Here is a 25,222-nt window from a genome sequence, read left to right as displayed (position 1 = left end):
TTCATTTGGATTTGATTTGTCAGCTGGTGGAGGCCTTAGCTGATATCACCTGTCGTCAGGGAAGGGATTAGACATGCAGGGGGAGTACGGAGATGAAGTGGGAGCACAGAGGAGGGGGAAATTATGAGTATGAGGCATAAAAAGAACTGTTTTTTTCCCCCTTCAGATTACATTTGTCCTTATTTCGATCTAACAGAATTTAATTACTTTAGGGTTATATGGCAAGAGAGCTGTGCTTCTGTTGTATCAAGCCCTTTGACTTGTTTGTGTGTGAATCAATAAGAGTGTGTCACACACAGAGAGACACCTAGTCCGGTCTGTCAGACTGAGTATCGATGTTTCCTCTTCACTCCTTTCTAGTTCACCACTGGATACAGAGATAAGAGAAGCAGGAAAGCAACGCTGTAACGCTGTAACATACTGTAATGTCAAGACAGTAGCATTGTTTGCTCCTATTTGCATGGCCAAGAGTGCCACAATAATCCCAAATCCAAATATATTTGCATCAACCAACCCTCACTTAACTACCTTTCTATATATATTCTTCTGGGTTTCTTTTGCATGAATAAAGTGCACTTGTTCCCAGCATAGACTGTACATAAAGATGGACGACGCGTCTCCACTTCCTCCCACTGTTCAGAGGTGAAGCCAAAATACCCCGGCTACCGGAGCTGCCATCTTGAGATTTTGACATCATTTGGAGCCAGAGTCTGCGCAGTAGTGATCAAGCGGTGGAGCCATGGTGTCGAGGTCACCCGTCCGAACCAATGGCGAGCCGAGCAGGGCCGCAGCTTGTCATGCAGACTCACCGCTGCCAATCATGACGTCTCACACCCTTTTTATAGCGTCAAATAATTAATTAAAACCAAACTTATCAGAAAAATGAACACTTGAACATACTTTAGTGTGATAAGAACTATTTAAAATGACAGAAACCATCTTTGGGAAAAACATTTTTGACGTGTACTTTGACTTTTTATTTTGGCCCATTGTCCCATCCGCTAACATGGAGGAGGCGGGATTTATGACCTATACTGCAGCCAGCCACCAGGGGGCAATCGAAATGTTTTGGCTTCACTTCATTTCGTCCATCTTTATATACAGTCTATGGTTCCCAGCCGCAAAATACACCAATACTATTTTCAGGATACTGCTAATACCCCTGTCAGCACTCTATTTCTACTATACTGTATTATTTAACAGTTTTAATAACATTGATCCCTTCCTTATCACATTAATAAACAGTGGTTTCTTTTGAATAGGTTGATAGGCTGATATTTTGTTTTACCTTAGGACAGAGCGAGGCTAGCTGTTTCCCCCTGCTTTCAGTCTTTATGCTAAGCTAAGCTAACTGTCTTTTGGCCCCATCTTCATATTTAACAGACATATCAATCTTCTTATCCAGCTCTCAGAGTTTCCAGTATTTCCAAAAATGCCTAACTATTCCTTTAAAGGCACATATATTACATGTTCTTATAGTGACTCAGCTTAACAACAGTAACACATCTGTTTGGATATTTTCTGCATTGCCAATTCTGATTTAAACACTTCTGTAGCATTTTAGTTTATTGATGATTGAGAATATCACACATGTATTTGCTTCCGAGCAGACAGGCAGGCCCAGCAGGATGAAGGGGATGTTGGTCACAGGCATCGCAGGATCTCTTTGACATTTGATTGTTATGTTTTATTACCCCGCGGACTCTCCTTTAGCTGGGAGAGACGCACTCGCAATGCCGGGGATAAAAGACAGAGATGTACACCAACACATTCCCGCTGTATATCAAACACATTGACCTGCATGTGTGCAGATAAGCTACATGCTTTTCTCATTCCTTTTCGGGTGAAATGAAGTGAACAGAATAAAAAAAAAAAATCACTTGCCTCTTTCGCTCTGCATGCGTGAACATTTGTGTGGTTTGTCTTTTCATTCTGTTCCTTGGGGGGCTCACTTCATTTGTGTTACATAACAATGGAGATGAAATAATATTGTTACTAGCAGCAACATAGTATAAATGATTTAATAGCCCATAAATGCTACGGGTGAAGTGAGACTTCTTGGCTTCATAGTAGGCTTCTCAGGGCTTGGGTCTCCATGGTAACAAATAAGAGCCTCCCTCGGAGCCTGTCAGGGCTTTTAAAAAAAAAAGGCAATGAGGAGTGTGTGTGTGTGTAGGAAGTGAGATAAATAGGGTAGGGTAGCACCAAAGCGCCTTCGTTTTTTTGTTTTTTCTTCTTCACAATTATCCATGACTCATTGTCACTCGTCTCCGTCCTTCAACTCTCACTGTGACCCTCTTTCATGTTGTAATTTTAGCCTTAATGATAGAGAGATTATTTATTATCAGAGAGGCCTGGAGAATAGGGAATTGATCACAGTGATGTGGTGAGTGTGGTCTCTCACTTCTCTTTGTGTCCGCTCATTTGTCAAACTGCAAAATGTCATTGCTGAACATGAGTAGATTCTCAAGCACGGTAATGAAACAGCGGGACCACTTAACCACAACTAAATGAAATTCACTGCTTTGATATGGATATGAAGTTTGGATTAGACACGGTGGGCCCCAGTTTATGTAAAAGTGCATTCTGAAACACACATGGACACACGTTCATGCACCAGTAAACGCTAGCGAGCAGCTTCATCAGTATTCTGTTCATGAATGCAATCATCGCCTCTGACTCCCGAGCGTCATCACTCACCATCAACCTACCTGCTCTGCACTGAGGCCTTCATCATACATATAAACACAATACACACACATACTCACACACACTCTGATTAGGTTATGAATGGAGGTTTTGTAGTTGCCTCCAAAATCCTGTAGAAGCCACAGCCACTGGAGGTCCAGAGAGAAAAAGTAGAGCAATATCTGACAAAGGTAGCTGTGTAGGTCCATTCACATTGTGGGTAAAAATGAATTGTCCTCACTGACATTTTAGGAAACACACTTATTCACTTTCTTCCAAGAGTTGGATGAGAATATAGAAACCACTTTCATGTCTGTAACGTAAATCTGAAGCCACAGTCAGCAGCAGTTAGCTGAGCTTAGCCGGCTGTTTGCCCCAGTTTCTCTGCAGATAAGCATGTTTTGGGCGGCAGTAGCTCAGTCCGTATGGGACTTGGCTTGAGAACCGGAAGGTCGTAGGTTCAAGTCCCCGTACGGACCAAGTACGGATTGTGGAATGGTAGCTGGAGAGGTGCCAGTTCACCTCCTGGGCACTGCCGGGTGCCCTTGAGCAAGGCACTGGACCCCCAACCTGCTCCCCTAGCTATATAGTAGCTGCCCTCTGCTCCTAATACTAGGATGGGTTATATGCAGAGAGTAAATTTCACTGTGTGCAGTGTTTTACCCTGAAGAGTTGTAGATTAAGTGGTCTTGAATTTTACATCGACTGATATCAGTAGGGTTGCCAACTGACCTGTTTTAGCCAGGATTTCCCGAAATCTTGTCCTTAATGTGAACTGATTTAGACTCAACTCCAAATCAACAGGGTTATTCCAGTTTGACTTGTTAGCTGTAGCTACCTGTTCTTCTCATTGATGTATAAAGAGAACTGGATATAGCATTGGAGGCGCGGCCCCGTTCATTCATATGAAAATTGCTCAGTGGCAGATGAATCGTAATTGGTCCAAGTATCTGCGTGTGCACAGTATTGCAGGACATGCCTACTACATGACACAAATAGGGAGAGATCTTGGACACTAAAACAAATACCTTGATTTTTTAATAACAACCTACCAATCAAGTCGGAATGCAGGCATTAATTATGTTCCTGCTTTGACAAGCCAAAATGTATGTTGGAAGGACTTACTTTTATATCTTTAGATATAGTGCTTTTTATTTGAAACCAGTTTAAATATAGCAGACTCATTAGTCCATTAAAAATATTCTCACTGATAAATATATTTATGTAAGAAGGTATTTTTGTGCACATCCAATGTTAGGCAATTTAGGCAAAATGCAGGAAAGGAGATATAGCGTAGTTTCCGACATATAATTGTAACTCATTTTCTTAATTGAAGTCACCAAAAAACGAAAGACATTCCAGAAATGGGGAAGCATGTGTAGCTTTTAACGTAGTTGATTTGAAAGCCAGAACAGGATTTAAAAAAGCTTTAATGTACGTACATTATTAATCCATCAAATGACGACTAAGCTGCTGTTCCAACGTGTGAAACTCTGCATCAGGCAGAATATTCCTCTGGATGACTTCTATTACATCTTTCTCAGAAGAGAGCTCATAGTCCTTCTTGTTCAAAAATGGTAAATGTCCAGCCAGCTCACAGAGAGCAACATTGAAGTCAAACATCTCCTTGGCACTGAAGCACGAAGTTCTGAGTCATGCAGCGATACGAACCCCTTTTCTTGAACAGCGACCCTTTTCGTTCTGTATGTGATCAAAGGGTGGACATTCTCTAGTCAAGAACAGGTTGTGAGCAATTTTACCGTCCACAAGAAAGTCTGTGACTTGACAGAAAGCTCCGGCAACTTTCTCCACCCTCTCTGATTCTGTGTAAAACAAAAAGCCAACAACCGATAAAACCCCTTTTCAGGAACTAGCGGCTTGATTGGCACAGATTCTATCTTGAGCTAATGATCCAGGTAATACCCATGTAGGTGTAAATGATTGACAGACGCAAATGCTCCGAGACTATTGAACCCCACGCGGAAGCCAGGATCGGAGCTCAGGAGCACGGATTCAATACCAGCCTGGATGGCGAATCTCGTCACGACTTGTGGGAAACAGCGTTAAGGATCTGGAACAAAGAGATATTGTCCAGACTCCAAACGGCTGACATTAACCAACACAACCATCCTGCAGGGTTGATGCAACCGTCCCTTTTCATTTCCTCCCTCAACGTCCTTTATAATCTGAAATATGATTTCTTCTGGATTGATTTTGTTCAAATTAAACAGTTTGGCATTGAACTCCATAGCTCACTGTAGGTCGGTCAGTACACCCTTTGGCGGCCACAGTTTTCGCCCTAGGAGGCTAAAATTTGGCATGGAGGTCAAGTGTGTTGGTGTGAAGGTGTGTGTTTGTGTTCATGCCAATTGGCAAAAAAAGAGGTGTAGCAGTGAGAGTGGCCAATAAGAAAAAGGCGCATATCTTCTCAATGGATTCACGTACCATGGCCAAACTCAAGCACTGCCCCCAGAACCATGAACCATGAACCATGCAAGCATGTGTGGATGCATGCGCGTACGTAGTCGCAGCTATTGCGAATTTGCGCTTGTTTGCCTTTCCAATTGGATAAGAATATGAATATACACTGTATATTCACACAACACCATACCAACACCTCCGTGGCACCGTGCATTGTGGCATGCCACCTTTTGTCCCTTATGTGGTAGTGAGAAAGTTGGCAACCCTAATCACTAGCTACAATAACTCATAACCAAGCTTTTTTATTTTTTGTGCTTGCTTTTTTTCTTGTAAAATACTTTGACCTCTTTAGGCCTTTAAAATCCTTCAAATGAAATCTGAGAGGGAAAATTTGTTCACATGCTACTAACATTTCTGTCCTTGGCTAAAACAAGGACAGAAATGCTCTTTCTAAACGTGCTCTTTCTAAACAAGAGCACATTTGGAACAGTATTTTCTTCAAGTTGTGACATCTGAAATCTCCTTAGTTAGTTGTTATTGGTTGAACTTCATGTAGTTGCACTGGTGAGATTTTATAATATTAGCTTTCTCTCTCTTTCATATCAAACTCCTGCTCCTTGACTTGCAGATTACTTTTCTGTAAAGTCTTTGTTTTGTTTGTTAACTGCTCAGCTTGTATTATACACCAGGTAAAGGTTTGTGGGGAAGAGATAGTACTGTACTGTATCCTATATACTGTATCTTGCCCTATCTAGAGGATTTAATGTGCAAAGGAAAGATCGGAGATGATGCTGACAGAGTCTGATTGTGACTTACTGTCAGTGGGGCAGAAATGGAGCCCAAGAGAAACAGCAGGCGAAGTCAGCGATCATACAGTACACAAGAATATTTGTAGGTGTATTAAAGAGGTGTAAGGGAATGTTTGTGAAGTAGGTCAACTCTCTCTGGGAAAATAAAGATGGATGAGGAGCAAACACATCAGCAGGAGGAAGCAGTAAGATGTGCTGCTGTGGTACAAGCAGGGTCAGTAGATAGAGAGATAGAAAGTTTGTTAGGGGGGAGGGGGTGGGGCATGGAGTATTGAGGCAAACTTAATAAGATATTTAATAAGTAGGGGATGTACCTAACTTTCCTTTACTTTCAGATATGAGCCTATCCTGACAATTGGGGGGGGGGGAATGTCAAAAGCTTATCTGCAAGTATGAGATTCAATCTTAACTGCTACAAATGATGTGCAGACTGACCCAAGCAGTTCTGATACTATCAAACATGGCTGATATTTCCAATTCAATATTTCCATGTGACCTCTCTTCTTTTTAGACATCCCACAATGCAGTGCTTTACCTTCATATGTTACTGGAAAGAAAAATAAAACTTGTACAATAGGTTTTATAAACTGGAGAGACAGAGATATGAACTGTTCAAAACAGAATACAAAACATGCAAAGCATTCATTGATTCTTCTTCTAACAGTATTAGAGGTTAATGACACTCATGTCATGCACAAGATGAAAGAAGTGATGTAGGACAAATGCTAGAATGCAAAAGGTAATAATGAGCAGTTTTGTCTATATTCCTTTACAGCTTCAAAACAGATCAAAATCCACTGTAACAAATAGACCAACAGAGGAAGCGAGAGACAGTAGACGTGAGCTACAGGAGAAGTTTAAGTCAGTCATTTTACAGCCTTGATTATCCTCATATTAGACAAGCAGCTGGATGTGGAAGTCCTTATTTGGACAAGAGAACATATGCTGTTATACATACGCTATACCGATATGCTGTTAAGTCATTATTAGATGTCTGAACAAGGGCTGTCAAAGTTAACGCGATATCACTCAGTTTTAAAGCTAGCGTGAAGATACCTGAAAAAACTGGCATGGTCATTTTCAAAGGGGTCCCTTGACCTCTGACCTCAAGATATGTGAATGAAAATACCCACAAGTCTTTATTACACAAGACTTTATGATAATCACATGCAGTTTGGGGCAAGTCATAGTCAAGTCAGCACACTGACACACTGACAGCTGTTGTTGCCTGTTGGGCTGCAGTTTCAAATGATATGATTTGAGCATATTTATGCTCAATGCAGTACCTGTGAGGGTTTCTGGACAATATTTGCCATTATTTTGTGTTGTTAATTGATTTCCAATAATAAATATACATGCATTTGCATAAAGCAAGCATATTTGCCCACTCCCATGTTGATAAGAGTAGTAAATACTTGACAAATCTCCCTTTAAGGTACATTTTGAACAGATATAAACTGTGCAATTAATGCGATTCAGATTCATTCATGCGATTAATCACGATTAAATATTTTAATCGACTGACAGCCCTAGTTTGAACTGATGAGCAGACCATTTCACGCTGGAGTCCAGCCGTACTTGAAATGTAAACCTGTAAGAGTTGGGACAGGACCGTTTTTACTGATCTGGTGTTGAAAGTGTGCGTGCAGAGGCTAGTGGTTGTGGGATTCTAACTCAGCCTGGTGTTTTAGGCTGAACTGGTTGAAGACTGACAAATCCAAAAACGCACACTTAATCCTGCAACATTCACATCAGCTGAATGTAAAAGTTAAGGATGCTGCTTGTAATCCATGACGATATAGACTAAATTATGGCACTCAGGATTGTCACATCGCTTCCACTGCTGTTCAGAGAGATTGAAGGATAAAGAGTATAAAATGCAGTATATATAGCAGAGACAGATGGATAGAGAGAACATTAACATGTGGAATAGAGAGGCACACAGCTCTTGTATTAATTAATCCTCAGACAGACATGAAGGAGGGGGGTATTATGCTGGGGGTGCTATTATTATCCAGGAGTTTTATTGGTCTTTCCTAATGTGGTTTTCATCCACTGTATGGAGAACCTTTTAATCCGATAGCATTGCACCTACACTTCTTAAATCTTGGGTTTTCAGGCACTGCTAAATCTCTTCAACACCTACAAACATGACTGCTGTGATAGATGTTTATGGGTGTGTGTTTGCCCTTTTAGCTGGGAGAAACACAACAAATGAGGAGCTGGAGAGCATGTTGGAGAGCGATAACCCGGCTATCTTTTCCTCGGGGGTAAGCGACACAACAAATGCAACATGAATGCACACAAAGCACGTTCTTTTTTAATCTAATTCTACTCCTCTCTTAACTCTTTCCATCTGTTGTGCCATCTTAGATCGTTATGGACAACATCACCGAGCAAGCTATGAATGAGATTGAGACGCGGCACACTGAGATCATCAAGCTGGAAAACAGTATCAGAGAACTTCACGACATGTTCATGGACATGGCCATGCTGGTGGAGAGCCAGGTGAAAACGTTGATCCTCTCTCAGTGCTTACAGCTGTGTGGTTTGGGGCTCAGTCAAATGCATGTGAAAACAAACCTGCAAAAACATTGATAAATTGGAAATCCATCTGTCAACATGGACGATATAACAAAGAGTTACAATCCCAGATTGTAGATTTAGTATTTCTTCTCGCCAGTGGTTTGAAAATGTGACTCGCTAATGCAAAAGTTCAGTAGCAAACTGTGTTCACAGTGGTAAAATCATTAACCAACTATCCCGCCGCAGCAGCTGCCGCTTCTCATGAAAATAACTCCACTTCAGACAGATGGCAACTGGCAGTCTTTTAATTTACACACAAGTTGTACAGTATATTAGTACAGTACAGAGTTGGAAGGAAGTTATGTTTTCAGCTCCATCTGGTTCTCTGTTTGCAAAATATCTCAGTGAATTTAAACTGAATTTGTGGCACAGATAATTATTGGCTCAAGGATCAGTTGATTGGAATTTGGTCATAATATGTATTTGGGATTTCTGCCATTAGATCATTTATTAATACATAATTATCATGCTGCGTTCATGAGCTGGAAGGAAAATCTGACATTTGGGACTTTCAAGTTGGCGACTAAACAGCGTTGCAGTGACTCGCTGCTCTGTAAGAAATTTAAATTAATAATTAGGGCTGTCAGAATGAATGCGGTAATAACGCAAATTTGTTTTAACACCATTAATTTGCGATTCTTAGGTTGTAGCAGGCTCAGTGAGTGAAGATACTGGCATATGAAACTAGAAAACCAAAGGAATCCATTGGTACCATCCATGTCATACTAGCTTGTTGCGAAGGAGCTTAAATAACGCTCCAAACTTACACTAAATTTTGGCGAGGAAAAACTGGCATGGCCATTCTCAAAGGGGTCCCTTGACCTCTGACCTCAAGTTATGTGAATGAAAATACACACAAGTCTTTATTACACAAGACTTTATGATAATCACATGCAGTTTGGGGCAAGTCATAGTCAAGTCAGCACACTGACACACTGACAGCTGTTGTTGCCTGTAGTACTTGTGAGGGTTTCTGGACAATATTTGTCATTGTTTTGTGTTGTTAATTGATTTACAGTAATAAATATATACATACATTTGCATAAAGCAAGCATAATTGCCCTCTCCCATGTTTATAAGAGTATTAAATACGTGACAAATCTCCCTTTAAGGTTCATTTTGAACAGATAAAAAATGTGCGATTAATTCATGATTAATCACGTTTAAATATTTTAATCGATTGACAGCCCTAATTACAAACAAACTATTTTTTACAGCTGCTTTAGCCATGTAAGTGGAGAACTGTTGAGAATGTGTCATTTCCCTGTTGTAGAAATTAGATTGTGTTAGAGAGCAGAGAGGCTGAATCGTGTACATTGTGCCGAGGTACTTCTATCAGGATGCAGTGAGCACGACTGCACTGACAATATGCAGTTCCCTTACTATATAGCTTCTTCAAAGCCACATACAGTACGTACAATATCCACAAGTGTAAGAGTTGCCTTTGCTCTTCTCATTTAAGTGTTGAGCTTCAGGTAAATCTGTAGGTCTGCCTGTATATTGTGGCTGGATGAGTGTGTGGGCTGAACCCCCAAAGAGATGAACTGTTTCCCTCATTAGAAATACTCCGTAATACTATGTCTGAATTATGCAAAAAGGATTTTGAGCACAGCACATGCATAAGAAAATATGCTGAATGACGAATTTTGTTGCATGCAAGTGATGTGAACTATAGCACAATGAAATAGCAGGCATAATTTTAGTGTGGGAGTGATAATTGTTTAAATATCTAATAATTCAGTACTGTAGTTTTTGTGTGTGTTCACTTTCATTCTCTTGTCACGCTTATAAATGCTCTAAATGACTCAATTAACTAACCCTTTGTTTGAGTGCCACATCTTTTAAGATTATACTTCTGTTTGTTAATTTTGCCTTTCTCAGCTTTGCACTCTCTTTTCCCTCTTTTTTCCACACAACGTTGTCACCACCTCAATGACTCTAAGCTTTAGAGAACAGAGAGCAGCGCTCGCCTCCTAACACAGAAAGGTAATTTACCTGTAATTCCTGTTTTTTCACTTTTTATACTTAAATCATTGTTGCAGTAGATGCATGAAAACCTGTAAACACTAGTTTACCTTAATACTCACTCTAATGCAAAAAGGTTGATTCTTTATTTATTTATTTATTTATTTATTTTAACAATCTTGGGTCAGTGCTAAATGTCAAATGTCATGCATTATTTGTTAATGAATGCTGATTTAAACATGGTTAATAACTTCTGCTGCTTTCATAAATTAAAGTGTCTGTGAGAAGGAACACATGGATAGGTATATGAATAAAGAGAGGAATTATTATCTTTTTTCAAAGCCTCAGTCTTTCCCATTCTCTAAGATACTCATATAATAACTAGGCATCATTGTGATTATTACTTAAAACACATCTATGAAATCTAATTATTGATATCTCTCACCACCACTGCAATGACTGCGTCTCTTGTTGTTTTTTTCAGGGTGAACTGGTGAACAACATCGAACGGTGTGTTCTGTACGCCCATGAATATGTGGAGCAGGCAAAGGAGAACATCCCAAAATGCAAAAAGTTCAAAAAGACTAGCAGACGGGTGAGATGCACACATTCTACCAAATGACTCATTATTTCCTCTTTCCTTTCTCCTTTTCTGCTTCCCCTTCTCTCTCCTTCTCATTCTCACCCATTATTCCTCCCCGTTCCCTCTCCTCCTCTCCATCTGTATCCACTCCTCCTCCTCCTCCTCCTGCCTCCACATCTGTCTCTCTCTCTCTCTTCTTCCTGTCACGGCATGTCTTCCACACCTCCTCTGTAACTAACCTCTCCTAGGGGGAAATGATAGACCGCATAGAGTACAATGTGGAGCACTCGGTAGACTATGTGGAGAGGGCAGTATCAGACACTAAGAAGGCGGTTAAATACCAGAGTAAAGCCCGGAGGGTGAGTCGCATATACAAAACAATGCACGTGCACAAGCATGCTATCAAATGAGAAAGTGACAGAAGCATTGCATGTATGTATTGAAGTGTGTAATTGTCGTCAGTGTGTGTGCATGTATTCTGCATGAGGAGCATGTGTGTCGTGAGTGGATTTGACACATTCAACAGCAGTGATTTAAAATCAGGGGATACTATTGCAGTTGCAGGGTGTATATCTAAAAAAAAAAAAAAAAAATTAATGAAACACCTGAATCCGTTGCTGCTGCTGCTGCTGCTAGTTTGTGAAATCTGGTAAGTGAGCAGGCAGAGAAGCCAAAATAAGTAAAAGTAATGAATAAATTATTGAAATGTCCAACGTGTGCGATGCCAAGTGGTAGCCTTCAAAGATAAATTCCAGCTCTTAATACATCAATAAACCCCCTGTAAAAACACAAAATGTCGTTTTTACACTTTGTTTTTGTACAGATTACGCAAGAAATGTTAATTAGGGAGCTTTAAAGGTGCTGGTAAGTGGACTTTATTACCTTTGGACAGAGCCGGGCTAGCTGTTTCCCCGTTTCCAGTCCAAACATCAACAATTCCAGGATCACCATGTCTTGCATCCATTTCACTTTTAAATGATGAATAGTGTTAAATAACATCCACACATTTGGAACATCACAAGTGGTGTCGATGAAGGGGTGCTTGAGCTCATCTGACTGGGCTGTGAGGGATACAGCAGACAAAAACAACTGGGAACAACTGGTTATAAAACGGGTTAGTATACTCCCGCGACAACGTAGTCGGGGGTATATAGCGCTCCGCGTGTCCTTCCGTTCGTTCGCGTTTCACACTTCCGTTTCCGGAGCAGACCTCGAAAGCTATTTAACTTAGGAACTTCAAATTTGCGGGGGTATGTGAACCATGCTCACTTTTGCCTTGTTCACTGGGTTACCTTCATTTCTTCATTTAACAACCTGCACCACAATGGAACAGCTCTGCCACCTCTTGGTTAATACCTATAATAGCATCAAATATTGAGGAATTTCATACATCACATGACCCCAATCTACTACAAGGGTCATTTACATGATTATTTCCCCATTTCTAATCAAAGCGTGTGCACCAGCACTTTCTTTCTTTCTCTTCCTGTCTTTCCTCCTGCCTCTGTTTCCCATTCTCCACATCCACAGAATCATTATCTGACACTTTGCCCTCCTTGTTTCTCCTCCCATTCCCCCATCCAGAAGGTGATCCTGATAGGAGGTTGTATTGCAGTATGTGTGACCGTCCTCATTATTTCCCTCGCAATTGGACTCAGTTAGGACCCTAAGAAATCCCCACAGAGCAGACAGGGCAGGAGGTGATGCCTCCCTCTCAGGATCATAATGTTCGCCAGTTAAACTGTACTATATAGTGGGCTCTGTATTGTGCACTTAGTAACTGAAGTAGGAAGTAGTAGTAGTAGTAGTAGGTTGACATTACTGCCCTGGAGGCAGTCTAATACTGTATGTCTCTGTGCACTCAGATATTTCACATTAACCTTTACGCAGACTTTTTAATATATACTTTTTCTAACTGAACAGTCAAAAGTCTTGAAGAGCTAACTTGTGCTTTGTGTCTGTTTGTGTCATAATTCACATACTGTACCTTTGTCATGTGCATGTTCTGCAGTCTACCGAAGAGATTTGCATGTTTTTCTACAAACACAAAGCTGCAGATATGTGGTTGTGTCAGTTGATAATCAAAATAAACCTGTGATGAATCAAAGATCATTTTCAAAGCGCACATGCCTCAGCATAGTTCATGAACAGCCAGCCTCTCACATACTTACAGATGTATCTAAAATTGAGAAATTTTCCTTGTTTGAAGCATTAAAGGGAAACTTCGACCATATGGAAAATACACTTATTATTTCTTGCCAAGAGTGAGGTGGGAGGATCGATAAAAACGATGTGTAAAAACGACACGTTGTGGTTTTGTGGGGGTTGTGTGCTGGACTATTTCTGGGCATAGAGCAGTGACTTCTGATGTCATCCACATAAAAACAACTTTTAGACTTTGAGAGAGTTTTACAAATATAAAACCTTATATATATATATACCTGGGTATTCAGTTGGTTGCAATCTGCAACCACACCACTAGATGCCACACACTGTCCCTTTAAGGATTGACTGTTGATTCCACAGGGTTTAACTGATGGACATTGGCTGTTTATGAATGTGGAGGAATGTGTGCTCAAAAGACATTATTTACAATTTAACTTTGCTTTAAAGTCACTATGTGAACTTTTACAGAAACAATCCCAGGCAACATCGGCTCAGTCTACAGTATATACTGTTTTAAGCTTATTTCAAGAGGTAGCTCCATGCATTGCTGTCTCCCTCATTACTCTCTTTGCTGCCACCAGATGGCGCCAAAATTGAGGAGTCCCATATTCTTTCTAGACATAGTGGCTTTAAATATGAGAACAATTCACGTTTGTGGCATGTGTGAATATACTGTATGTTGTTTAATGTGGTAGGAAACAACATGCAGGAACCAAAGATGTATGGTTTTTAAAGTAGAGGATGTGAAAATACTTCTAAACCACAGTGACACTCCAACAACATCATCCGATACATTAAAAACAAATAATCTTTCTCCAAACTGCATTGCTTGTCTTCTAAACTGCCTTTTGTTCTGATTATTATAAATATTTTAACATGTGTTGAAGTAAAATACAAGTCATATTTCTAACATGTTTTCCTCTGCTCCCCATTTGCTGCCACGGATGACTGTTTATCTGTTATTGTTAACACTTTACAGAAGAAAATTATGATTATTATATGCTGCGTGGTTCTGGGGATTGTCATTGCTTCCATTGTTGGGGGAACGCTGGCCTAAACCTCGACCACAGTCGCACTAAAAGACACACAGCCGCACACACAACAGAGCAAAAACACAACAGATTCCCATTTTCTGTTTTCTGTTTTCATGAATGCAATCTATTACATGTGTAGCGCGACATGCGTTACATACTGTACGACACATTTTTACGCGCGGCGTACAGGGCCAGAGGTGTTTTCGCATGAGTTGCTATTTTGTAAATGTGTGGTGCTGCAAACTGTTTATCTGAGTGTTGAGTGTTGTCAACGATATGATGTTTTCCAAAAGTGAATTCTTGAATGAAAAAAAAGTTACTAAATGATATGTAACACTATACTAATACATTCCAACTTCCAAATATGACACTTCAGTTGTAATGTCTATTTTGTGTTGTACAGGCAAAGTGACGGGCCACTAATCTGCAGTGTTTTCAGAGCCAGGTTATCTATAGACCTCTGTTTATTTACATCTTTATTCACTTCTTTTTACGTTCTCTCCCTCTGATGTCCTCTACCTCCCTTCAAAAGCCCTGCATGGTTTAGTTCACTGTAAAGTGGTGTTTATATCGCAAAGGGGAAAGAAAACATGTTGGATATTTTGCTCGTAGAATCATCACACTGCCAAACTTTTCTAACTTGTAGTTTACGGATTCGATGCTACTGATCTAACTTCATCTGGCCTTACCAGTTGTGCAGCATTTCTGCATGTGAAAGAGGATAAGGTGTGTGTTCATTTGTAGCTACATGTTTGAATGTGCTGAGTGCGAGTCGTGGGATGAAGACATGAGTGCTTGTTATATTAGCCACCTGTGTCTTTGTTTTGTATAAAGTGTAAACTGATATAAAGCTCTCTAACACTGCCAGTATGTTCAAATAAGCTGTTAAAATGGAGTCTAGTCTGGTTTGGATTGATAATGCTGATCTGTAAGTGACAAACCCTTGTTGTTTTACGTCTTTTTATAAAACCCCGAGCTTTAAACAGAGCATATTCTCCTGTCAAGCTACTTCACTGTTTATTTTTATGATGAGTCAGTGAAAGCGTTAGCATGAACTCAAAGTAGCCCTGTAAAAGACTCTCATATCAGTTTTCAGGCGACACATCAGACACGCACAGACTGCAGCCGTGTTACCATGTTGCCTATACTCAACTTGTTGCCTTTGTGTTGTATTGTGATGACATGGTTTTGTTTGTTTGATTTGAGTTTGTTTTGTTTTTCAAGTAAAGTTTGTCTGAAAAAAATCAGAGTTGTTGTGCGTTGTTTTGGGTACCCGCATTCACAGAGACAGGATGTTTCTGTAAGTCCATTAAAGGAAACTTCACCCTGGTTCTTATCATAACTGTGGTCGGTCTGACTATGAGTCATAATACCTTTGCACGTTATCATGTCATTGCAGCGATTCAGGAAAAGCGACTCTTTACTTCCTTCCAAAGAAAAGGCATTGTTTGCCTTCCAATAACCGTCTACTTATTTTATTTCAGGGAAGGCATTGACTTGAACGTTATGTTATATTGGAGCTCAGCCAAAATGTTTGTCTTTTATTTTTGAAGGCTGATTCTCTCCCTCAGAAGGAGACACATTATACCAATTTATTTGCTTTGGTTGGTGTGGTTTCTCTGGCCACTGATTGGAAATCTATTCCTCTGAATTATAAGGCTAATATATTATTTTCTGCTCCTGTTTGGAAATCCCACATTAGAGCTACATTTCTTACAATTTGTAATGTCCTCTCTCCCAAGTTTTGTCCAGCTCACGAACTCCGTCTTTTTCAGTCATCTTTGAATATAAATCTAATGTTGCTTGTAAATTTCCCACCTAAACAACTGTTTCCACTTCCAAAACGTAGTTTTCTGAAAAGTTCACCAACGTTGTCCTAATGGGAGCAGATGTTGAATACCTCAACAATGTACTGGGTAAGAAAAGACACATTTCTCTATATAAGGCAGTATCTGCAGGGAAATCATAAGCAGAAATATATATACTGTATATATATATATATATATGTATTAGGGCTGTCAATTGATTAAAATATTTAATCGCGATTAATCGCATGATTGTCCATAGTTAATCGCAATTAATCCCAAATTAATTGCACATTTTTTATCTTTTCAAAATGTACCTTAAAGGGAGATTTGTCAAGTATTTAATACTCTTATCAACATGGGAGTTGGCAAATATGCCTTGGGTTTTTCTAGTTTTATATGATGCCAGTATCTTCAATCTAGCTTTTAAAACTGAAACCGCTACAACCTAAAAATCGCAAGTTGCATTCGTGCGTTAAAGAAATTAGTGGGATTAAAACAAATTTGTGTTAACACGTTATCTAGTTAACTTTGACAGCCCTAATATATATATTTATTAGTGTTTTTCATCACTTGTTTTAAATGGCAAGAAATTAGGAAATCAATTGTATTTTAAATAGAACAATAGTATATAATTTATATACATTTTTGGCTTATTTTGATCAAGAGTACTGATGATTAATACGGCACACTGTGTCTGAGTTAATGGCAGTGTTTTCTGGGGTCTTATAGGTTTTAAGAAGTTAAAAAATAGATAAAAATAGATATTAAACGTTTCACATTTTACATGTTGCCTTGGCCGTATGAAGAAAAATCAACCTGATTTCATACATTTGCAGGCAGGTATGTTTTCAAATTTGGTGGAAGAACTAAGAGCCCGGTGCAGGCAGTCCTTCAATATCCTGTTGACTAGTTGCATGACGTCGATGAGAAAGCAAACTGTTGAATACAAGTTAATAAAAATGTCTATGTTCCATTAATTCAAAGGCTTACACACTGTTAATTATACATATATCAAAAATATGAATGTTTTATAGTATTTATAGTAGATTTCATCATGGAAGGATTATGTGACATGGACCTCCTGGACACAGACATAGTAAAGCCCCCCACCACTACTCCAAAAGGGCAAAACACCAAGACTGGAAGAGATACAAAACGACTGTGAACAACGCAGTCGTATCTTTGTAGTCATTTTGCGTCTCTTTACAGTCGTTTTGCGTCTCTTTACAGTCGTTTTGCGTCTCTTTACAGTCGTTTTGCGTCTCTTTGCAGTCTTCTGCGTCTCTGCAGTAATTTTGCATCTCTTTGCAATCATTTTGTGTCTCTTTACAGTCGTTTTGCGTTTTTTTGCTGTCACTTTGTGTCTCTCTGCAGTTGCTTTGCGTCTCTTTGCAGTCGTTTTGCATCTCTTTATCTGAGTGTTGAGTGTTGTCAACGATATGATGTTTTCCAAAAGTGAATTCTTGAATGAAAAAAAAGTTACTAAATGATATGTAACACTATACTAATACATTCCAACTTCCAAATATGACACTTCAGTTGTAATGTCTATTTTGTGTTGTACAGGCAAAGTGACGGGCCACTAATCTGCAGTGTTTTCAGAGCCAGGTTATCTATAGACCTCTGTTTATTTACATCTTTATTCACTTCTTTTACGTTCTCTCCCTCTGATGTCCTCTACCTCCCTTCAAAAGCCCTGCATGGTTTAGTTCACTGTAAAGTGGTGTTTATATCGCAAAGGGGAAAGAAAACATGTTGGATATTTTGCTCGTAGAATCATCACACTGCCAAACTTTTCTAACTTGTAGTTTACGGATTCGATGCTACTGATCTAACTTCATCTGGCCTTACCAGTTGTGCAGCATTTCTATGAGTCATAATACCTTTGCACGTTATCATGCCATTGTAGCGATTCAGGAAAAGCGACTCTTTACTTCCTTCCAAAGAAAAGGCGTTGTTCGCCTTCCAGTAACCGTCTACTTATTTTATTTCAGGGAAGGCATTGACTTGAACGTTATGTTATATTGGAGCTCAGCCAAAATGTTTGTCTTTTATTTTTGAAGGCTGATTCTCTCCCTCAGAAGGAGACACATTATACCAATTTATTTGCTTTGCTTGGTGTGGTTTCTCTGGCCACTGATTGGAAATCTATTCCTCTGAATTATAAGGTTAATATATTATTTTCTGCTCCTGTTTGGAAATCCCACATTAGAGCTACATTTCTTACAATTTGTAATGTCCCCTATCCCAAGTTTTGTCCAGCTCATGAACTCAGTCTTTTTCAGTCATCTTTGAATATAAATTTAATGTTGCTTGTAAATTTCCCACCTAAACAACTGTTTCCACTTCCAAAACGTAGTTTTCTGAAAAGTTCACCAACATTGTCTTAATGGGAGCAGATGTTGAATACCTCAACAATGTACTGGGTAAGAAAAGACCCATTTCTCTATATAAGGCAGTATCTGCAGGGAAATCATATTCAGAAATATATATATATATATACAGCGGGTAAAATAAGTATTGAACACGTCACCATTTTTCTCAGTAAATATATTTCCAAAGGTGCTATTGACATGAAATTTTCACCAGATGTTGGTAACAACCCAAGTGATCTATACATACAAAGAAACCAAAACAAATAAGTTCAGAAATTAAGTGATGTGTAATAATGTGAAATGACACAGGGAAAAAGTATTGAACACATGAAGAAAGGGAGGTGCAAAAAGGCATGGAAAGCCAAGACAACAGCTGAAATCTATCAGTAATTAGAAAGCAATCCGGCCCTTTGTCAGTGCAAATTAATATCAGCTGGTTCAGTCCCAACTGATGGCCTATAAAAAGGTGTCTTATTACCAAGGTGTCACACAAGAAACATCTCATGATGGGTAAAAGCAAAGAGCTCTCGCAAGACCTTCGCAACCTTATTGTTGCAAAACATACTGATGACATTGGTTACAGACGCATTTCTAAACTTCTGAATGTTCCAGTGAACACTGTTGGGGCCATAATCCGGAAGTGGAAAGAACATCATTTCACCATAAACTGGCCACAACCAGGTGCTCCTCACAAGATTTCTGACAGAGGAGTGAAAATAATTATCAGAAGAGTTGTCCAAGAGCCTTTTAACAGTGTAAACAGATTAACAAAAAGGCAAACACATTGAGTATATAGTTAACCTACAACAGGTACAATTATCGTTGGTTGAACAGGTAGGGCCTATTGCAGTTTTGTATTCAGATATGGGAATCTTTTTAGTTTGTCCAACATAAACCAGATCACAGAGACATCTCCAGCATGTAGACAACATCTGTGCTGCTGCAGTTTATGAAGGATTTTATGGTGTATTTTTTTTACCAGTATGTGAAAAATAACATTTAAAACCCGTTATGTAGTCTCCCTGTCAGTATTACAATGAACAGATGGCAAATAGGTCAAATAACACAACACAGTTAAAAATGTTTATCCAATCCAAATTTATTTATAAAGCACATTTAAAAACAACAAAAGTTGACCAAAGTGCTGTACATTATAGTCCCTGTTTAATAAATGCCACCACTTGTTTTAAATAGCAAGAAATTAGGAAAATTAATTGTAATTTAAATAGAACAATAGAATATAATTTATATACATTTTTGGCTTATTTTGATCAAGAGTACTGATGATTAATACGGCGCACTGTGTCTGAGTTAATGGCAGTGTTGTCTGGGGTCTTATAGGTTTTAAGAAGTTAAAAAATAGATAAAAATAGATAATAAACGTTGCACATTTTACATGTTGCCTTGGCCGTATGAAGAAAATCAACTTGATTTCATACATTTGCAGGCAGGTATGTTTTAAAATTTGGTGGAAGAACTAAGAGCCCGGTGCAAGCAATCATTCAATATCCTGTTGACTAGTTGCATGACGTCGATGAGAAAGCAAACTGTTGAATACAAGTTAATAAAAATGTCTATGTTCCATTAATTCAAAGGCTTACACGCTGTTAATTATACATATATCAAAAATATGAATGTTTTATAGTATTAATAGTAGATTTCATCATGGAAGGATTATGTGACATGGACCCCCTGGACACAGACATAGTAAAGCTCCCCACCCCTACTCCAAAAGGGCAAAACACCAAGACTGGAAGAGATACAAAACGACTGTGAACAACGCGGCCGTATCTTTGTAGTCATTTTGCGTCTCTGCAGTAATTTTGCATCTCTTTGCAATCGTTTTGTGTCTCTTTACAGTCGTTTCAGGTCTCTTTGCAGTCGTTTTGCATCTCTTTGCAGTCGTTTTAGGTCTCTTTGCAGTCGTTTTGTGTCTCTTTACAGTCGGTTTGCGTTTTTTTGCTGTCGCTTTGTGTCTCTTTGCAGTCGTTTTAGGTCTCTTTGCAGTCGTTTTGCATCTCTTTGCAGTTGCTTTGCGTCTCTTTGCAGTCATTTTAGGTCTCTTTGCAGTCGTTTTGCATCTCTTTGCAGTTGCTTTGCGTCTATTTGCAGTCTGTTTGCGTCTTTTTACGTCCCTTTGCATCACTTTTCTCTGTCCATTGGTCCCCTAGGCCTGTGCCCGGTAGGCCCATTCAGTAATTTATCCATAAGTTTCATCTATTCATCAAGTAGTACCATCAATTGCAAGCAGAATATGAAAGGTGGCAACAAGTCTGTGATAAACAACAGTGAATCCTGCCTCAGATGCCTGGAAAGAAGTAGAACTTCTTTGTCAGAGTGCATCTGTCTTTGGTCGGCATCTGTCTTCCTGTCTGATTAACAGAAAAATCTTCAAAGCGTCGCATGACCTGTGTGGTTGAAACAAACAGTGTATGAAATTAAGCAAGACTAAGACTAATACAATGTTTTGGGAACAGCAAAACATTTCTATTCAAAACAATGTACTTCTCTTAGTCTATAAACCTGTATTCATGACAGTGTCAAAATATAATATTAGTTGAATCAAAAAAAAAAAAGAATATAGGTGAAATATGTCAGCTTACCTGGCTGAGCAGGTTCACCACAGGTCAGACCCAGTTCAGAGTAAAGCATCAGGTCTCTGCTGTGAAGGTGAGCGATCATCTTCCTGCTGGCTTCGTCTCCTTTCCTCCTCACCGTGTCAATGAGACTGCGAGCTTTGTCTGCTCTGTTACTGTTCTCCTCAAGTATCGAGTCTTTCTGGCCGTCATTCAAGACACCATCGTTTAAAAGGTCGTCTAGGAGGTCCTTAAGCAGTGCGTTCGACACCTTTTCCACAAACTTACTCCTCACTCTGGCAAGCTCCTTATCTAGAAGAGGCAATATAAATCACACAACTCAAAATGTTTTATTTCAACAGAGGTACTAACATTGAATAAGATATTAAAGAAATATGTTATGTAGCATACCCTCATTGATATAAATGGGGTGGACAAAAAAATAGAGACACCTGTGAGTATAAGGCAATACAATTCAACAGCACCATAAACTACAAAAAGTGACCATTACAACATTAATGAAGTTTGATTTATTGCAGGACTGTAGACTGCATTAGTTTTAGCTAGGTGTACCAAATTAACTGGCAACTCAGTGTATAAAAAGGTTTTAGCAACTAGAAATTATTAGTTGACAATCCATTAAATGTTAACTAAGCATATATTAGTTTCACATTTCTAAATAGTGAGTTACAGGAATTCATGATACTTCCTGCATTGTACATTACTTAAACCTGCAGTAGGCAGAATATTTTTGGGCATCATTGGGCAAAAATGAGATAATAACCTTGCAGCAGATGGTAATTCAAGTGCTCTGAGAGATACTTGCTGCTCCTCCTCATGGCTCTGTTTTCACGCTTTAAAAAATCTAGCCCGTGACGGGAGACTTTGGCCAATCACAGGTCATTTCAGAGAGAGAGCGTTCCTATTGGCTGTTTATTCAACGGAGTCAGCTGTCAATCACTCGCAAACTATTCAGCACAGAAGGACACCGGAGGACACGAAGGCACATGATTTATTTTCAGATTACCTGTCTCATGCACTACTGTCAGGATATAGTGACCGTTTTATAAAAAATAATTTTTAAATCAGATTTGCACCGATTCTACCCACAGCTGCTTTAAGCATATGTATGTACCCTTGTTGTGAAGTATTACCATAAATCTATATGTTTTGAATATTTCCATATGCTTTCTAATAGTTGAGCTACACTACACCATAAGAAGCTAAACTGTGAGTAAAACCTTATTGCCCTTCCTGCTCACACAGTGTAGAGAAGAAGCCACTCCCAGCTATGCTCACACTGTAAAATAAAAAAAACAACTATAGTTTTTCCCAAGAAATTTTACATTTTTTGTCTGTATTTCAAAATGACAGAAGAAAAATATGAAAATTACAATTATTAACTTTTTATTAAAAATGTCATGTATTTTAACAAATAAAATCTGTATAAATGGAATACATTAAATATCTGTTTTTTAACAGCTTTTGAATGTTAATTTTAACAAAACTAACCATCAAAATAAAGTATTCTTTACAGATAAAAGTAGAAGGATTTTCTGTAATTTTACAAAAAAATATGTTTGTTATACCGATATATCACTGTCAAAAAACATAAAAAATACTGTTATTAATCTATTTAAAAGTAATCACTCACAAACTATTCTGTTACTGTAACGCCTATTTCTCATGTAAAATGTTTTCAGAAACATCTTGTAGTTTACTGTTTAGCTGTAAAATAAGAAAGTTTGCTCCGGCTGGTGGGCGGTGCTTGGTATTTCCTCAACAGACCTCAACATGGCTGCCGGGTCACAAACTTTTTCATTTCGATCAAAGTTCGAAAAATATTTAAATCAGATTTGCACCGATTCTACCCACTGCTGCTTTAAGCATATGTTGTGCTTGTTGTGAAGTATTACCATAAATCTGTATGTTTTGAATATTTCCATATGCTTTCTAGTAGTTGAGCTCCACTACCATAAAAGGCTAAGCTGTGAGTAAAAGCTTATTGCCCTTCCTCTTCACACAGAGTAGTGAAGAAGCCACTCCCAGCTACAACCACGGTTTCCTTACTTCACTTTATAGTTTGCCAACTTGTTCCGAACAAAACACTGGACAGACATTGAACCGGCTATGAAAGTAATGTAAAACATATCACTTTGTCATTTTAACAAAAGTTTATCTTATGCAAAAAGCTTGTAGATTGAAATTGTGAAAGCCATCATATTATCTTTTACATCTAAATGGATTTAACAACAGAAAACATGAGCTGGCATGAGCGCCAGCAAAGTGAAACTAAAACGTGGCACACACAACAATTTACAGAATTATAAAAACTTTTTTTTTTTTTGACAGACTTTGCAAACAAAAGGAGAATAATATTTTTATCCTCTCTCCTCCTCACCGCCCTCACAGCACAGACTACTTCAGCTCACGTAGATTTACACATGGTGGTAAAGTGGTATGGTTACTTGTAAATTGCATTTAAACCCTGAAGTCTTACCTGCCATTCCTCAAATCTCGAGTCACAGGTGTGTTGAAGAGAGAGAGAACTGAAGTCTGCCGGTTACAAGTGAAATCTCGCCAGTTTTTATCAACCTGTGCGCATTAATGCCAATGCTTACTGTAGCCAACTGGTTGAGATGATAATGATGTTTCCTGCTTTATGACAAATAGCCTCACCTACTTTATTTTATCAGTATGGCTACTAATAAGTGGTGGCTGTTGGAAAGTTTTCTAGGTAGGGCTGTGCCACATCCAATCCATTTCAGCAAACACCCAGGTATGATTTAATGCAAAAAAAAAAAAAAGTGAAGGTATCAAAAACACATTACTACTTTTCACTTAAATAATCAACAATTATTTTATTCGAACAGGAAGAGTTAATAATGCTTTTAAAAAACTCACCAGTATAAAATGTACTCAGTGGTGGAATGTAACTAAGTACTTAAATACAATTTTGAGGTACTTGTACTTTACTTGAGTATTTCCATGTTCTGCTACTTTCTACTCCACTACATCTCAGAGGGGAAATATTAGACTTTTTTACTCCTCTACATTTATCTGACAACTTTAGTTACTTTACAGATTCAGATTATTAATACAAAATATAATCACATTACAATCAAATTACACATTACAATCAAATTACACATATTACTGGGTGCATTCCATATTTAAAACACAAATATTGACAATTTATATAATTTTTATTATTAGTAGTAGTAGTAGTAGTAATGTTTTTTGTGTGTGACTCAGGGAGGGCGGCGCCACTGGCTACTATACGTACAGAGCTAAAGGTCTGTATGACTGCTGCAGGCTAACAAAGTGTGGCTTTAAAAAAGAGAAGCATTGCTCCAAATGGAGCAGCCATCATCTGCACATCTTTGTTATATTAAACCATATCTGAAATAGTTGAGACTGTAACATGATGAACACACTGAAACAGGGTTATTATCTGTGCATCTTCCATCAGCATGCAGCTAAATCAGGCGCCTCTCAGCTCACAGACAGCAAACTTCCAAGTAAAAAAGGGATTTTTTTTTTTTGCTCAAAGTCTTTTTATTGGTATTCTGTACGAAATCCAATAAATAATTGTACAAACAAATCTCTGTAACAATATTACTGCACCATTAAATAAGCAATAAACAATTACATTTATACATATAAATGAATTAAATCCGATAGCAACATAAATTAAACATTTACCAAACAAAAACAAAAACAAAAAAAAATAAAATAAGAAAAGGAAATAAATTAAAAATAATAATAATAATAAATAATAAATTAAAAAAACTAAATTAAAAAAAACTAAGTATAAGTTTGTTGTAGCCCAAGTAATCCAAACAAAGAAAGAGAGCGAGACACTTGCATGGACTTAACTCTGAACTTTACTGCTTCTCTTCTTCTCTCAATCTCCTTTCAAAACATGCAGTACAATGTAATGTGCTCTACACCGCCATTTAGTGGTTAAACAGTAACTGAATACACAACAAAGTTGTAAATTATATGTAATATGGGGTCAGCAGTTTAAAGCAACAATGTCAGTTGTATCCATTTTTTCTATATAATATAGATTAAAAAAGGATCTCCATATAGCATAACATTTCTGAGCACACCCTCTTGTAGTATAGCGAATCTTCTCCAATACCAAATGATGTATGAGATCTTTAAACCACATCCTAAAGGTTCGAGGATACTTCTCCTTCCATTTA

General features: G+C 38.4%; 2 protein-coding genes across 6 annotated transcripts in view; one reads left to right on the top strand and one right to left on the bottom strand.

Moving 5' to 3' along the window:
* Positions 1 to 15,499, top strand: part of LOC119491074 (syntaxin-1A-like) — a 68,789-nt gene extending 53,290 nt beyond the window's left edge. Inside the window, exons 7-10 of one of the 5 annotated variants that reach the window (XM_037774702.1) lie at positions 8,115 to 8,188; positions 8,292 to 8,426; positions 11,301 to 11,411; positions 14,198 to 15,499. In XM_037774702.1, coding sequence (XP_037630630.1) covers positions 8,115 to 8,188; positions 8,292 to 8,426; positions 11,301 to 11,411; positions 14,198 to 14,275 — 398 coding nt within the window. In that variant the 3' untranslated portion in view covers positions 14,276 to 15,499. Of the gene's footprint in view, positions 1 to 8,114; positions 8,189 to 8,291; positions 8,427 to 10,385; positions 10,491 to 10,953; positions 11,065 to 11,300; positions 11,412 to 12,636 lie in introns of those variants that run through there. The other 4 variants (XM_037774703.1, XM_037774704.1, XM_037774705.1 and 1 more) reach the window with 4 other exon arrangements.
* Positions 15,500 to 20,997: 5,498 nt separating this feature from the next.
* LOC119491606 (caspase-1-like) lies at positions 20,998 to 23,615 on the bottom strand. The gene is made up of 2 exons (XM_037775750.1): positions 23,512 to 23,615; positions 20,998 to 21,323 (listed from the first exon to the last, which is right to left on the bottom strand). The coding sequence occupies exons 1-2, from the start codon at positions 23,516 to 23,518 to the stop codon at positions 20,998 to 21,000; spliced, it is 333 nt and encodes a 110-aa protein (XP_037631678.1). The 5' UTR covers positions 23,519 to 23,615.
* Positions 23,616 to 25,222: the final 1,607 nt, after the last annotated feature.

The sequence above is a fragment of the Sebastes umbrosus genome, chromosome 7 (assembly GCF_015220745.1).
Source record: "Sebastes umbrosus isolate fSebUmb1 chromosome 7, fSebUmb1.pri, whole genome shotgun sequence".
In the NCBI taxonomy this organism is placed as follows: Eukaryota; Metazoa; Chordata; class Actinopteri; order Perciformes; family Sebastidae; genus Sebastes; species Sebastes umbrosus.
The sequence above is the reverse complement of the archived record's forward strand: the minus strand, read 5'-3'. Positions and strand labels throughout refer to the sequence as shown.